Below are 13924 nucleotides of genomic sequence, written 5' to 3'. Positions count from 1 at the left end.
TCTGGGTACTCTGCAGTTAATCTTCATTCAGAATTAAGCGTCTGGAGACTCCATGTAATTTAGAGGTCATTGTTACCTGATTATAAAACTAAGCCTTAAATTACGCAGGGTTCTTTCACTTGTGTATTACTTAACATGGTGTTCTTTAACTTGTGTATTACTTGACATGGTGATATGATCAGCTGAAATGCTACAATCTGTTGACCAGTTCTTCTGTGGTCTAGCACCATTTCTGAAAGCTGCTGAGTACTGAAGGCACTACTTGATTCGTGCTTCTCTTGAGAATGAAACATATGTCTCTTCACCGTGTGTACAGTGTTTGTGTAGTCATAATGTGTTGCTTTCTGATTAAGGATTTTTCTCGAACTGCCAATCTGTTGGTGTGCAGTAAAGCCAAGATGCTTCCTATCTTAGATTTTTTTTTTTTCTTCATTATGATGGACTCTCATTTTAGCTTGAAAATGTACTTCACTTTTACTGACTACCTTATGTTAAGTCATCTGGGTGACTGGTGCTGTAAATTTTAAGATTTCATCTGCTCTTACTATTGCTTGCTTTAGTTACATGTATCATCCTTTTTCAGTTAAGTCACTAAATGAAACTGCTATGTTAATCACCAGATTCTGTGTGTCTATTAATGACCTTTTTATTACTTAAACAGAAGTGCTTATATTTGCTATACATTTACTGGTAATTGTTTATAAGCCAAATTTAATTGCTTGCCTCTGAAGGGCAAAAGCTGTTGGTGTTTAGCTGATGATACGTGGCATTTCTTTGTAACGCATGGTCTAACCTTTTTTTTTAGGTGTTAATTCCATGCAAAGGAAGCCTTTCAAGCAACAGCCTGTCTACCTGCCAATTCGAATCTTATGTTCTGAAGCCATTAGAACACAATTTTCAAACCTTAAATGGAAAGGTATTTCTGTTTTGATGTCTGAATGTAGCCTGGGGACAGTGGAAATAAATGATTCACTGCTGTTGGTGATGGATAGTGTGAGCAGAGGTAGCTAGGAGTTAGAGCTAACTGATGAAAGCAGTATGTTTCTTATCTAAGCCTAAGTTCTCAGGGATGTACTGCTTTCTAGGAAAAGCTGTGTTTTGGCACATACACAAGAATAGTTGTTCTGTTTAGATGGTAACACTGCCTCTTGTTTCTGCTTACTATTCCAGTTTGTCAGTTTGTGTTCTGTGGCCATTAGGAATTCAGGTATGTGGTACAAGGACCTTTAACACTTAGATCACTTTATCACTTAGTATCACTGTCTCTAGGTTTCAGGCAAATAGACTGCCTATTGTTTGCAGATGCAAGTTCACCAGGCTTTAAGAGAAAACGATGGTATTGAGTTGTATCTGAGGTCTGATGTATTCAGTTCAATAAGCAGAGATTAATGTAGTAGCAAGCCATGATAACCAGTTGTAACACTTCATAGGATCACTTTTTTCAGTGCAGTCTGAGATGTTGCACCCATTTGCAGGCTATCATTTAGATCTTCCTACTGCAGGTGTCCTTACTAGAGTTGCTTGAGAAGTTAAAGCTGAGCTGGAGAAATGTAGACAAGATGGGTGGTATTTTTCTGAAGCTGGACTAGGCCTCAATTATGAGTTCTTTTTCAAGGTCCCTTCCCTTCTACTGAAAGTGTTGTAAAAATCTGCAAACTCTGAAACCTCCTCTACTAGCAGACTTGTGAAGAAAGTAGGTATGGGTAAGGTTTAGCCATTGCAGACTGAAGGAGTCTTTGTTTCAGTGTCTGTAGAGCATGAGAACATGAAATCTCTTGAATCTGAGGCTTCCTTTTCTTGCAAGATTGTCTTCCCCTCCCCCTCCCCCCCCCCAATGTAACTGCAATGCAGAAGGCAAATTGTAACTTTCTTCTGGTGGAATTCTACACTTGGATCTTGTTTCTGTTTTGTTTCAGGAGATGATCATACAAGGAAACCTCGTCATTTTAGGAACTGGTTTTAAGTACAGTCTCTCAGTACCTGTTCTTTTTGAGGAAACATTTTACAACGAAAAAGAAGAAAGCTTTAGTATATTGTGCATAGCTCATCCATTGGAAAAAATAGAAAGCTCAAGTATGTACTGAAGTGTTAACTTGGTGGTCTTGTTTGCACAGTGAGCAAATTAGTGTGTTTGAGACAGTTAACTTCCTTCATTCTGGAAAACTTTGGCTTGGTTGAAAGCAGTTGGCGTTTATTAGCCTGCTGGAGAGAAATATTAAGTTGCTGCCAGGCAAACTTAATTCTATAGGGTCTGTGCCCCACTCAGCACTGAAAGTCATCTGTAGAATATGTGATCCAGCATGATTTCCTTAGCAGTGCTGTTTTTAGTTTTGTTTGCTTAAAGGGGTTTAGTCTTCAGTGTGACATGTGTCTTGAGATGCTGCATCTTGAAATGCAAGGTGGATGCATAAGAAAATGGAGAAGTAAATTCTTTCATGATTGCTTCATCAGTGGTTAGAGGCTGTGTAGCACATTTATATAACAGCTCTTGTGGTGCTGGTCTGCATACATATATGCTTAAATTCTATAAATTTTAACCTAAATCTAAAAAAAATTTTTTGGCATTCTATATTTGGCCATTACTTAATGTACTTGTTTAGCAGTCCTTCAGAAGTGACATAATTTGTGATTCCAGAAGTAATTCGGAATGAATGACATCTAAGCCTGTTACTAGTTGCCTGCCTTTGATTGCAAATGAAAGACTTGCCTAGAAAAAAGATTTCTGGAGAAGCAGTATGAATTTTAAGTGAGGGATCCAATTGTCTTATTCGGAAGGAAAATGGATTTGGTGTAATGTTTACATGAAGCAACTTTGCTCTCTCGTACAGAGAAAGCATTTCTTAATAAAGAATATATTACGTGAAAATTCAAGTCTTACAGCTCACTTAGAGCAGACTGACTTCCTGCGTGGGCATTCAGTCATTCCTAGAATGTACTTCTGGATTCAGGCTTGACTCACGCTCAGATCGGGTTGTGTATGTGGCAATAAATTACCCCAATGTAAAAAAGCATGTGGAACCAGTTTTAGGTGTTCTGAGTAAATATTTGGCATAAAAAGCAAGAGAGCCTACTCTAAATGTGATGCATTAAATTCTTTTAATTAAAGCAGTGCCTTCAGTTAAAGGTGTAGTAAGGTGAATTAGTGTTTCATTGCATGCAAGTTGGCTGTGTATGTTGGGACAGAAAGTACTTTACCATGCATGTGTATTAAGCCTATGTGTTAATTCTTGGCTTTCATTCTAGGTGAATCTACAGCTTTGTCAAACTCCTTTTCTCTCAAAAATATTGAAGATGTTAGAGAATTCTTGGGAAGGCACTGTGAGAGATTTGATAAATACATAGGATCTTTCCACAGAACATTTAAAGAACACGAAAGAAAAAGTCTCCGCCACTACATAGTCAGTATCTTGCTTCTTGATATTTAATTTGCTAAACATAATTCACTGCTTTGGGTGTCTTTTTCTTATTTTCTGTGTCAGAGTGGGCTAGAGTTGAGGAACGTGGGAAGGGAGAAATTCACAATTACTTGCAAATTACCGCAGTTTAACTACTAGGTAAAGGCAATTTTTTCTAGCTGAAAATCTTACCATAGTTCACACTTCCAAGGCAGGAAAGACTGCTTCTTTTGTTTATTTATCTGCTTTGTTGCTGCAAGTCAGATTAACCTGAATCTGACTGCTTCTTTTCCTCTCTCCCCAGGATTCTGTCAGTGCACTTTATACCAAATGTCTCCAGCATCTTTTGAGAGAGTCGCACTTGGTAAACACTTACTGCAGTAAATACATAGTATGTAGTGTTACTTAAGCAATAAATTATCTAACTTTGTGTTTGTATGGCTTTCTTTTTCTAGAAGATGCTTGCAAAGCAAGAAGAGCAGATGAATCTGATTAAACAAGCTGTTGAAGTAAGCATCTGAAATGAAGGAAAACAATTAAGAAGCTATTTTTAACTCTCCCTTTCATGCCTAAAGTACTGTTTTTTCTACAGATGTATATCCACCATGCAATATATGATCTGGTCTTTAAATACATGGGGACTATAGAGGCAAGTGAGGTAAGTTTGCTTGATTTGTGAAGATTAATGTAACCAATCTAATGCATTTTAAAAACTGTTGCCTTTCTGTTGCTTAGGATGCTGCATTTAACAAAATTACAAGGAGCTTTCAAGACCTGCAGCAAAAAGACATCGGAGTGAAGCCTGAGTTCAGGTGAGAGAAATGATGGTGGACTCTTTGAGGAGTCACTGGGATCCTGTCAAGCCATCCAAAAAGCATCTTCCTTCAGACAATAGCAAGTTTTATTTATACTTCATTCATTTGAGATGGAAAAGTAAAAAAAGTGTCATTTTAGACAGTCTTTGTATTCACGGTTATTTCTTTTGCTTTTATGTTTTCATGCTTCCCTCTGCATCTACAGGGTACAGAAATGCAAGTGTACTTGGAGTATAGGTGGAAATACTTTAATACAGTTCTTCATTTCAGCTCTGAATAAATTAAAACTTGGGTTTTGGACACCCTGCACAGGAGGTCTGTATGCTAACCATTTATTTCAAATTATTTTGTAGCTTTAATATACCACGTGCAAAGCAAGAACTGAGTCAATTAAACAAATGTACTTCCCCTCAGCAGAAACTACTTTGTCTACAAAAGGTGGTGCAAATTATTATGCAGTCTCCTAGCCAAAGAGGTTAGTAATTAGTGAATTAATAATTTAATTTAAAACCTTTTTCTTAACCCATATGCGCAAAGCACTTTGGTATATAAACAGCTGTTTGAATAGCACTTGTGGACTAAACACAATTAGGCTAGGGTGTGCCTTGCAGATCTCTAAACAAAGCAAAACAGAGACAAGATAGATACTTATGTACTTCTGTGTTTCTAGTGGGGTGAGGAGAGGTACTTGGTTAGCTTATATATATATATATTATTTTTTTTTCCTTACAGCATGCAAGTTTTTTGCATGTGGTAGGGTGTTTTATCATGCATAAGAATTGAAGGTGATCCATTTTAAACATCAATGATTGTTGCTTCATCATTCTTGCCTGTTTGTCCGTGCTTCTTGGTAATCTTGAAATTGATGCTCTTGTGATGCATCTTTTGCAAAATGCAGTGCTGGTGGGGGACAACAAACTTTCTATATGCTGCATTCAAAGTGCTGCCATAGCTTACAGAAATTATTCTGTGACAGGAAAGCATGGCCCTCTTAATCTGGTATTTTATCTAGTCTGGAGAGAGAAGGTAACTTCCACTAAGCAAATGGAGTAGTACAACAAACTTACGCTTTCCCTACATCTTTTCCTTTTTCCATGACCCAGTAGTCTACCTAGAGAAGTGTATGAACTTTGAGGGTAGGGTTTTTTTGGTAGCGTTTTTATGTGTGGGGTGTGTGGTTAATGGTTTTTCTGGGGGGGTGGTGGGTGGTGGTGGTGTTTTTTTTTTTTTTTTTTATTTTATTCCTCACCTCAGGCATTTCAGAAATCTGGAACTAGTGCTCTGGCTGTTCCTGTATATGAAAGAGGGGATGCTAATCAAATATTGCAATTTGTGCAATGCAAACTGTATTTGTTTTTTGGCATCTGGCAACCTATTTCAGAGGGAGGTGGAGAACATTTGAAAGGCTGCCTTGGTTACTCAGTGCATTCTACTAATAGAGCTGGCCCTTATTCTATGGAGGTAGAACCCCATTTGTATGTATTGCTCTTGATTTGAGCCATGACATGACTAACATTAGATATGAATTGGTTTTTTTAGTTAATGTGGAAACCATGTGTGCCGATGATCTACTCTCTGTTTTGCTGTATTTGCTTGTAAAAACAGAAATCCCGAACTGGTATGTAACTATTTTGGCTATACAGAACATGATCATATTATTTTATGTGTAATGCTGCAGTAGGGGTAAATGTTACTGAACAGGTAGTGATGGAATTTACTGGAAGCGCAAGAGGGGCTGATACAATGCAGAAAACTATTTTTAGTAGGACAAACAGTGAAGATGTATTACAGGTGTGACCAAATTAAGGACCTATCAGGAATTAATGTGCTGCATCTTGCTGTTCTGATTGCCACCTAAAAAAATTCTGTAACACAATGCCATCTGCTCTACAAAATCAGCATGTGAATGTAGACTTCACAGACTGGTCCTTCCTTGTCTATACTTTTAGCTGTGAAACCTTTTATGAAGCTTCTAGGTGTTCAATACATTTCATATAGAGAAGTTTGAATGCTTAATGGCTTCTGCTAGCCTGTGCCATTATGTTTAACTCTCCTTGCTTATCAGTAAAAGTATATCTATACAGGTTTCACCTGTACCTGAACTGAATTTTAGTGTTGGTATATCCCATATCTCAAGCATTTTTCCCTTAATTTCTAGCTATCACTTTATACTGGGACTACAATACTTGCAATATTCACTTGTTTGAAACGTTTGAAATAATCTCTCACTACTGTTCTTATGCTGTCCTTAATATTCCTTATATCTAATTAATAACTATTCAATTAAAAGTTAAGTAGTGTTCTGATCCATCTGCAAAGCTCCGAACAGCTATTGTATTGCTAGCCTAACAATCTTTCTAGAAGCTTTTTCTTAACCCACACCTATTGTCTGTATGGATTGCTGAAGATGAGTTCCAGTGTATAATGCTAGTATCTTATTAACTTTTATTTCAGGATGGCCAACTTGAGTTACATAAAGAACTTCAGGCTTTGCAGTTCAGTGAAGGATGAATTGGGATACTGTCTAACCTCAATTGAGGCTGCAATAGAATACATACGACAGGGCAACCTCTCTGACAGATCAACAGTAAGCTACTCTTAATGTCTGTCAAATACGTGTTTGTTAAGCTTGTAGGCATGAATCCAGTCAGGGGTGCAAACAGCTAAGATGAGTTCCTTTTTTGCATTTGAACTAAACTGAGGTAACTATACCTGAAGCAAACACTAAAATAATCTAAATTATTACTGTGAAGTTCTAATCATGTAGCAGTAATTACCGTTCATGGTATACTCCTTGAGGAAGCACTTAAAGGTTGTTTGCCTCTTCATATGAGTAGAGGAGACACCACAGCACTGTTTTCAACAGCTGAGTCTTTTGTAAGCTTATTATCTCACATTTGTACTTTTTCTGTCACGTGTAAAAGCAGTGTGGTACCTGAGAGCAGGCATAGCTTAAACATATTTTTATTTAATAATTTCAAAAAAGCATAGCTATGCTAGCAGAATGGAGATTGCAGTGTAATTTCAAATTACTCAGTAAATCTTCCTACTCTAAAACCTCGTTGTGTTTGCAGCGCACTTACTGTGTTGCACTAAGTGGATAATTCGATGTGAGTGCAGAACCGTAAGGAGGTGCTTGAAGGTCAAATATGGCTCTTGGGATCTCTAACCAAGCAGGAGGAGGAAGTTTGTGGATTTATGAATTATTTCCTACTGGGCAACTAGACCTTCTGTCAATCAGATCAAATCCCTGCAGGCCAATCAAGGATGATACTGATATGACTTCAGAAACTTCTGTGATTCAAGAACTTTGTAGTTTATTAAAGGAATCTAGTCTTATGGCTCCTGTAAAACTTTTTACTACTGCAAAATTACGTTTTCCTGATTTGATGTGGAAATCAGGAGTGAACTCAAAACCAGAATAAATTTTATGTGTATCAGTCTGCCTAGCTGCAAAGCACTGGAATCTAATTGTAGGGGCCAGAATAATGGCTCAGTGCTCAGTGCTTGGGATTTGACAGCCTGTGGCACAATCTTAAAAGAAGGAGCACTTAAAGTAACTTAGTCTTTTGTAATTTGGGGGTTTGTTCTGTCCTGGGCTCTTTCCATGAACCTGTTATGCATGAGGTTTTGTACATGAAAAAAAAAAAAGAAGCACTTCTGTGTAAAGAGACCATTGTATTTTTGTCTGTAATACTGTATTGAATGATGCTTAAGAAATAAATGTCAGCTAAAAAATATAACCCTGCCAATCAGTTTTGCTTCTTGCAGTCACATAGCTCTCATGAACAGTCAATATGCAAATGGAAGTGCTGGTGGTCTGGATGGAGAACTGAAGCCAAAGTAGAACTGGCTTCAACAATTCTAGAAAGCTGGGGAAAAAGAATATACTGCTCTTACATTTCTGGAATAAAGACTGCCTTCTATTAAATGCATGGTCTTATCTCTCCTTATGTAGCTAAGTATTTTATACTGGGATTGCCCTCAAGTGCTTATAACAGTGTCACTTTCATTAAGGTACCTCCCAAAGAAATAATACAGTATCTCTCCTGAAAGATGAACTACGTATTTCAGAAGTCTAAATGAAGGCAGTCTCATACATAAATCAGCTGGATCAGCTCCAGACCTCAAGTGCTAGTTTCTAACTTCCTCACTTCAATGTATGTACAGTGAGCATGCAACAGGAGCTCCTTACTTATAAACTGCCATTCATAAGAGTCAGCATGACTTGGAGGTAGCACCGTGGCATGAGGTAGAAAACAGCAGGGTGTTGAAGACAAGGAATTGGGTGACCCCTGACCCTGACCACTAGCACAGCTGGAAAGGAAAGAGCTACAGCACCCTTTTCTCTAGCGTAGGGTATGGGATGAGAAGGTGGCATGCAATAAAGAGGAAGAAATAGCCCCCTGGCAGGAATTAAAAAAGTGTGTCGAGGAGGTGGAAGAATGTGATAGGAACTTCCAATAGTTGAGGAGGTAGAGGAGCAGCATAGGAACTTCCAACAGCATTGCTTTCCCTTTAAGATATTTTAATGTTTAGTCTCTGGTAGAGGAGCTCAGCTTCCTGCTTAAAACAGCAGGAGCCGTTGTGTTCATGCCCCGTGCTTTCCTTTTCCAGATGGTGCTGGAAATGGTTATGGGATTTAAGTGAGCAGGAACATTGCTGTGCCCTGGGGCTTCATTACAGCCCCTCATGTGGCTACACTTCATTTTATAGCTGGCTTCAGATGGAGCTTCTGGCAGCTGAGTGATGCTATTGTCCAATCCCTAATGAAGCTAACTACATAAAGAAAACTCAGCAGGGAACTAACGTACCATGTGGGATAATGGGCATATTATCACCCTCATGTCAGTAGGAAAATTGCACGTAGGCGTTGCTTGCCAAATCCCTTCACCCAAGGTCATAGAAGTCTTGGGGTGACATTTTGGTTGTGGGGAGGAGAGGAGCAGGTAACTGATAGCACAAAAAAATTCTATTTTCTGGGAGTTGTCATTCTTACTAGAATTCTAGTTAACAAGTATTGGGCCTTAGTTATGTTGCTATGCACAGCTAATGTGCAGTAAAACCCTCTAGTTCAGAGGTTTGAAGTTAGGTATAAAGTAGGGAGCTATATTAGCTGCTAGGGAGTAAGTACCATTTTGGCTCTTGTATGGAAAGTGCTGTAGGTGGCAATGAAGTCAGTATGGAGGAGCTGCGAAGCCGGGAGAAGCCGGGAAAGGAAGACTTGAGCAGGAACTGAGGTTAATAAAGTGTTTGCCTGGGGGTGTGTGTGGAGGTAATTTCCCCAAGTCATCAGTTGTAATCTGTGAAGGTTACCTTGGACAGGCCATTATACAGGTGCACTTTCATAGGTATAAATATTTAACTTCTTTAGTATGGAGAGCAGTGTCAGATAAGACCATTAATGTTTTGATGTGTGTTTCTAGATGATGCATATTTAAAATGCCTGAAAGTTCCACTCAAAGCATGGGGATTTTTAGCTTTATGAGAGGCATCTGTGTTGATTTTCAAGCTTATGTCATCTAATTCCTAGAAAATTTCAACTCTTTATATTTGGTATTCAAGTGATCATCTTTATTTGCAGTTCACTAATTTCTTAAGCTTCATTCTGACTTAGGAAAATCAAGAGCAGAGTTGGAATTTTTTTACTCATTTCCATCTGTTCTGTACTGCAGAAGTTATAGCCTGGATCCTAAACCATTAAAGTTTATCTGACACATGCGGTCTTCAGTTTGATGCATGCTTTCCATTTGTAGGGAAATAGTTGTCATCCAAAACTAACATCCATAGAAATTCTATTCACTGCCAACCCTAAGGACTGCTTGATCAGAATAAAAAACCTGCGAGTGTTTCCATCTACTTTCTTAGAAAGTATTTTCTTTAGATTATTATTGTATTTCATGTGAGGCTCAATGTTGCCATTTCAGATTTTGACTCACACTTAAGAATTTTCACGTGGTTTTGGAAATGTTTGTGTTCTTTGGTGCATTCTGAATTCTTCAGATTTCTCAGGAATTGGGAAGTACTGCTGTGAGAGTAGTTACATGTCACCTTAGTTCAGTCTCTGATTGTCAAGAAGTGACCAGTGAGAAACACTGTGAATGAGTCCACAGCAGGGTAATGCTTCACCTGGTGCAGTTTTTTATTCCCCATCAGGAAACAAAAAACTTATGGGGTCTTCGAGTGAGAGTTGTATCTGTGTCGTCTTTTGTCATAGGCACCAGTCGATGTGTCTTACGGGAATTTATTTAGTGCCTCTTTGAGTCCATTTATACTTTTGGTTTTTGCAGCATCTGGTAGACATGAGTTCCACAGTAAGAGAATATTTTTCTTCTCTCTTTTCCTTACTCCCTCCCCAGACCTAATGTGTGATGCTTTTGTTGGGCACCCTAGTTCTTATCCCTTGAGGAATAGCAAATACTCAATTCTTTGCATGTTTTGTTTGGAGTTTTCTGTGATTTTTTTTCTAGACCACTGTAGCAGAGCTGAATCTTTTCCAGAATGAAGAATCCTAATTTCTCCTTACAAGAAAGCTTCATTGCACCTCTTTTAGTTCTTGTTGTCTGTTTTTATGTCTTTTCTTCTTTTGCCATGTTCTTTCTTACCTGATGCAGTCATAATTTTATTAATGCTCAAGTAAACAAATATGCTGATGAACATCTATGTATTTCTTTGCAGAGCAGGTGTGCAGTTTTTTTCAGTTAAAAAATCCTAAATGTGAAACTGAATTAGGTTTTGCATGCATCTCATAATTCATAAGTGGTAAATACAGTGTTTCTTTTTTCTAAAGTTAATTCAACTGTTAAGGTACTTCACTTTTGCCTGTAAATGAGTATATAGATAATCAACCTGAATGTTTTATTTTCAGGAATCTGAGAGAGTATGTGACAAGCTGCTTTTAAGACAAAGGATGAACTTGTCCCAGATGTCTGCTGATCCAATAGACTGCTTATTTAAGGTTAGTAACTTTTATGACAGAATAAGTATGTATTTATATCCCTTCCTTTCTGTGATTTTCTGAAATATAATGCAGTGTTAATTACATTAGTACTGTGAAGTGTGTTTTTGGAGATGCTAAAAGTGTGTTTTGAATTTAGTGGATTTCTGTGCCAGAATGTTACCAAGTTAATATTACAGATTTCAGCATGTTACACAAAATATGGAGCAAATGAGGATGAAATGCTATTGGTATTGATGGGCCCATTTAATGCACAGATGTGATGTTACTGTCAGGTTCTCTCTCACAGCTTTTAGTGCTTGAAATTAAGTTTTCTGGAATAAGCTAAATGTGGTCACCTGACAGCTACTTCATATCATGTGTTAATCTCACATCATTCTAAAAGAATTTTGCCTCTACAGGGACTCAAAGCAGAGCTTCTAATTATATGTGTTCACAGCTTACAGCTAGAGACTTGCTAATTTTATAGTAATGTTTTTGCACAGAGGGAACTCAATTTCGTGACTGAGGCTAAAGGGAACAATAGAAATTGTTTCAATTTTTTATAGAAAGTGAAGTAAGCCAAGAACAGATTCTTTTTAATACTAAATGCCCATTAGAGGGGTTTGTGCTGTGACATTGTTCATTTGTGCTTTCTAATGCTTGAATACATGTCTTTTATAATCAGTTCCTTTCGTTTTGTGCTTCAGTAAATTACTGGGGTTTCTTTTTTGTGGGTTTTTTTGGTGGGTTGTTTTTTTGTTTGTTTGTTTTTTTGGGGGGAGGTATTTTTTCCTTAAAGGGAATTTTTTTCATATTGGTTCCTCATTCTCCTCTTGGATTTTCATAGCATATTGCTTCAGGTAATCAGGAGGAAGTGGAGCGATTACTAAGTCAAGGTGACAGTGATAAGGACACTTTACAGAAAATGTGTCATCCACTCTGTTACTGTGACAAATGTGAGAAGCTAGTGTCTGGGTAAGCACTTTTCATATCCACAGATGTACAAAAGCTATGCAAAAGCCTCAATCTGAAATTTACTTTTAAATGTATGCTGTTCTTGGTTTTAGAGGAAGTTGGTAGCACTTCAGGATAGAGTAGAGGGTGTATGTTTGTGTGCTTTGAAGAGGCAGAAGAAAGACTAGCAGAATACTGAATGCCTGGGAACCATCAATTTTGCTCAACCAATGGAGGCTCTATGTCCTTTGGTAAATGTGGTGTAAAAATGTTTCTTCTCTTGAACCTAACTTACACATTTTGGACAAAACTGCATCTCAGAACAAAATCTGAAACTCTCTGTAAGATAATTTGCTAGTGTAAAAGGATAAAGGATAAAATTTCCCAGATCAGGGGGTTTTGGCAGGTTCTCTCTCCTCTGTACCACTGCTGCATAGGTAACTGAGCTGCTTTTAAACCATTGTGTTTTAAAGGAAAATGAATGATCCTTCCATTATCACTCCATTTTCTCGAGATGACCGGGGATATACACCACTTCATATAGCTGCTATTTGTGGTGAGTATTGTTGGTCATCTTCACTAGTGTTTTCTGCTCCTTATTGTTCCTTATCTTTATGATAGCATGTTTTCTAACTTTGCATTAAATTGTGAATTTTGCATTAAATTATTTTCTGCTTATTTGCTATGGAGACTGGTATCTTGGCACAGATTGAAGTTACTGTATATTCTTTAAGACTGAGTTTCTTATGGTTAAGTTACTGTTTGTTTGTTTGCTGGCTGCTTACCTTTGCTATAGCAGTTACCACAGTAGCTCTTTATTTAGTTGTGAAAAAAAATGTGTCTTCAGAAACCAGACTTGTTTCAAAGAACTGGGAGATTGATAAATGGATCTTTTTTCTCTCCCTTCATCTGGCTATGTGTGGTAGATCTGTACCACTTCCTGTCTTGTAATGTTCATTATGCCATTAATCTTACATTTATTAAAAGATGTGTTAATTTTCTTAGGTAATTTTTTAAATAATTTTCTTTCTTATTATTATTTTGAATCCCAATAGGAGAGTGCTTTGTGTGATACAGCTTTATTTTATCTTCTTTTCCAACTTGTAAGATAAAGCATAGCTTGCTTTTAGCTGGAGGTTCTTTTGTAGAGTTTTGACCTTGAATAATCTGCAACAGAACCCCCAAATACCAAGGAAATGAATTTATGGTATATGTAAATATACTATACAGAAATGCAGGATATCTTGGTTTATAGTTCATGTTTGAATTTTAAAAGTAGTAATGTTCTTGTTTACTATTTAATGTTTGCATATTTTTCAAGGGCAAACATCATTAGTGGATTTTCTAGTAGCCAAAGGAGCCATTGTCAATGCTACAGATTACCACGGTTCAACTCCACTTCACCTTGCCTGTCAGAAGGGATATCAGAATGTTACAGTAAGCACCAAAAGGCTTAATTAGAAATAAGAAGAAATGCTTAACCTAAAGAATAAATATATGACTCTTATTAAGCTCTTCTGCTGTTGCTGTCACCTACATCTTCTGGGAAACTTTTACCAGAACCACACATGCTGTAGAATTGATGGTCTTTTATCATTGTAGTTGGCATGATATTTTTTTTTTTGTCTATACTGCAAAGTTTTCAGCCATTTGCGTTAACCAAGCAATTGACAGCTGTGCATATCTGATAATTCATGCATTTTGCAAACACAAATCTCTTATACATAGTTCAGATGGAGAGCCTATAAACATCTCTGCTTTGATTAAGGCAGAAGAACCATTGCAGTCATTGCAATAAATTAAATGACTTCACATTGTGA

General features: G+C 37.4%; 1 protein-coding gene across 1 annotated transcript in view; it reads left to right on the top strand.

Annotated features, from left to right (window-relative positions):
* ANKRD27 (ankyrin repeat domain 27) overlaps nt 1–13924 on the top strand; it is a 39294-nt gene that overhangs the window by 11125 nt on the left and 14245 nt on the right. The window contains 14 exon segments of the mRNA XM_061345889.1: nt 806–916; nt 1917–2073; nt 3244–3398; nt 3700–3759; nt 3851–3904; nt 3988–4053; nt 4131–4207; nt 4564–4685; nt 5750–5828; nt 6665–6797; nt 11079–11168; nt 11998–12125; nt 12578–12660; nt 13426–13541. Of these exon segments, the coding sequence (XP_061201873.1) occupies nt 806–916; nt 1917–2073; nt 3244–3398; nt 3700–3759; nt 3851–3904; nt 3988–4053; nt 4131–4207; nt 4564–4685; nt 5750–5828; nt 6665–6797; nt 11079–11168; nt 11998–12125; nt 12578–12660; nt 13426–13541 (1431 nt within the window).

The sequence above is a fragment of the Neopsephotus bourkii genome, unplaced genomic scaffold, assembly GCF_033783945.1.
Source record: "Neopsephotus bourkii isolate Nb327-2 ecotype Australia unplaced genomic scaffold, CSIRO-AGI_Nbou_v1 NB_245, whole genome shotgun sequence".
Taxonomy (NCBI): Eukaryota; Metazoa; Chordata; class Aves; order Psittaciformes; family Psittacidae; genus Neopsephotus; species Neopsephotus bourkii.
This window is presented reverse-complemented; position numbering and strand designations above follow the sequence as displayed.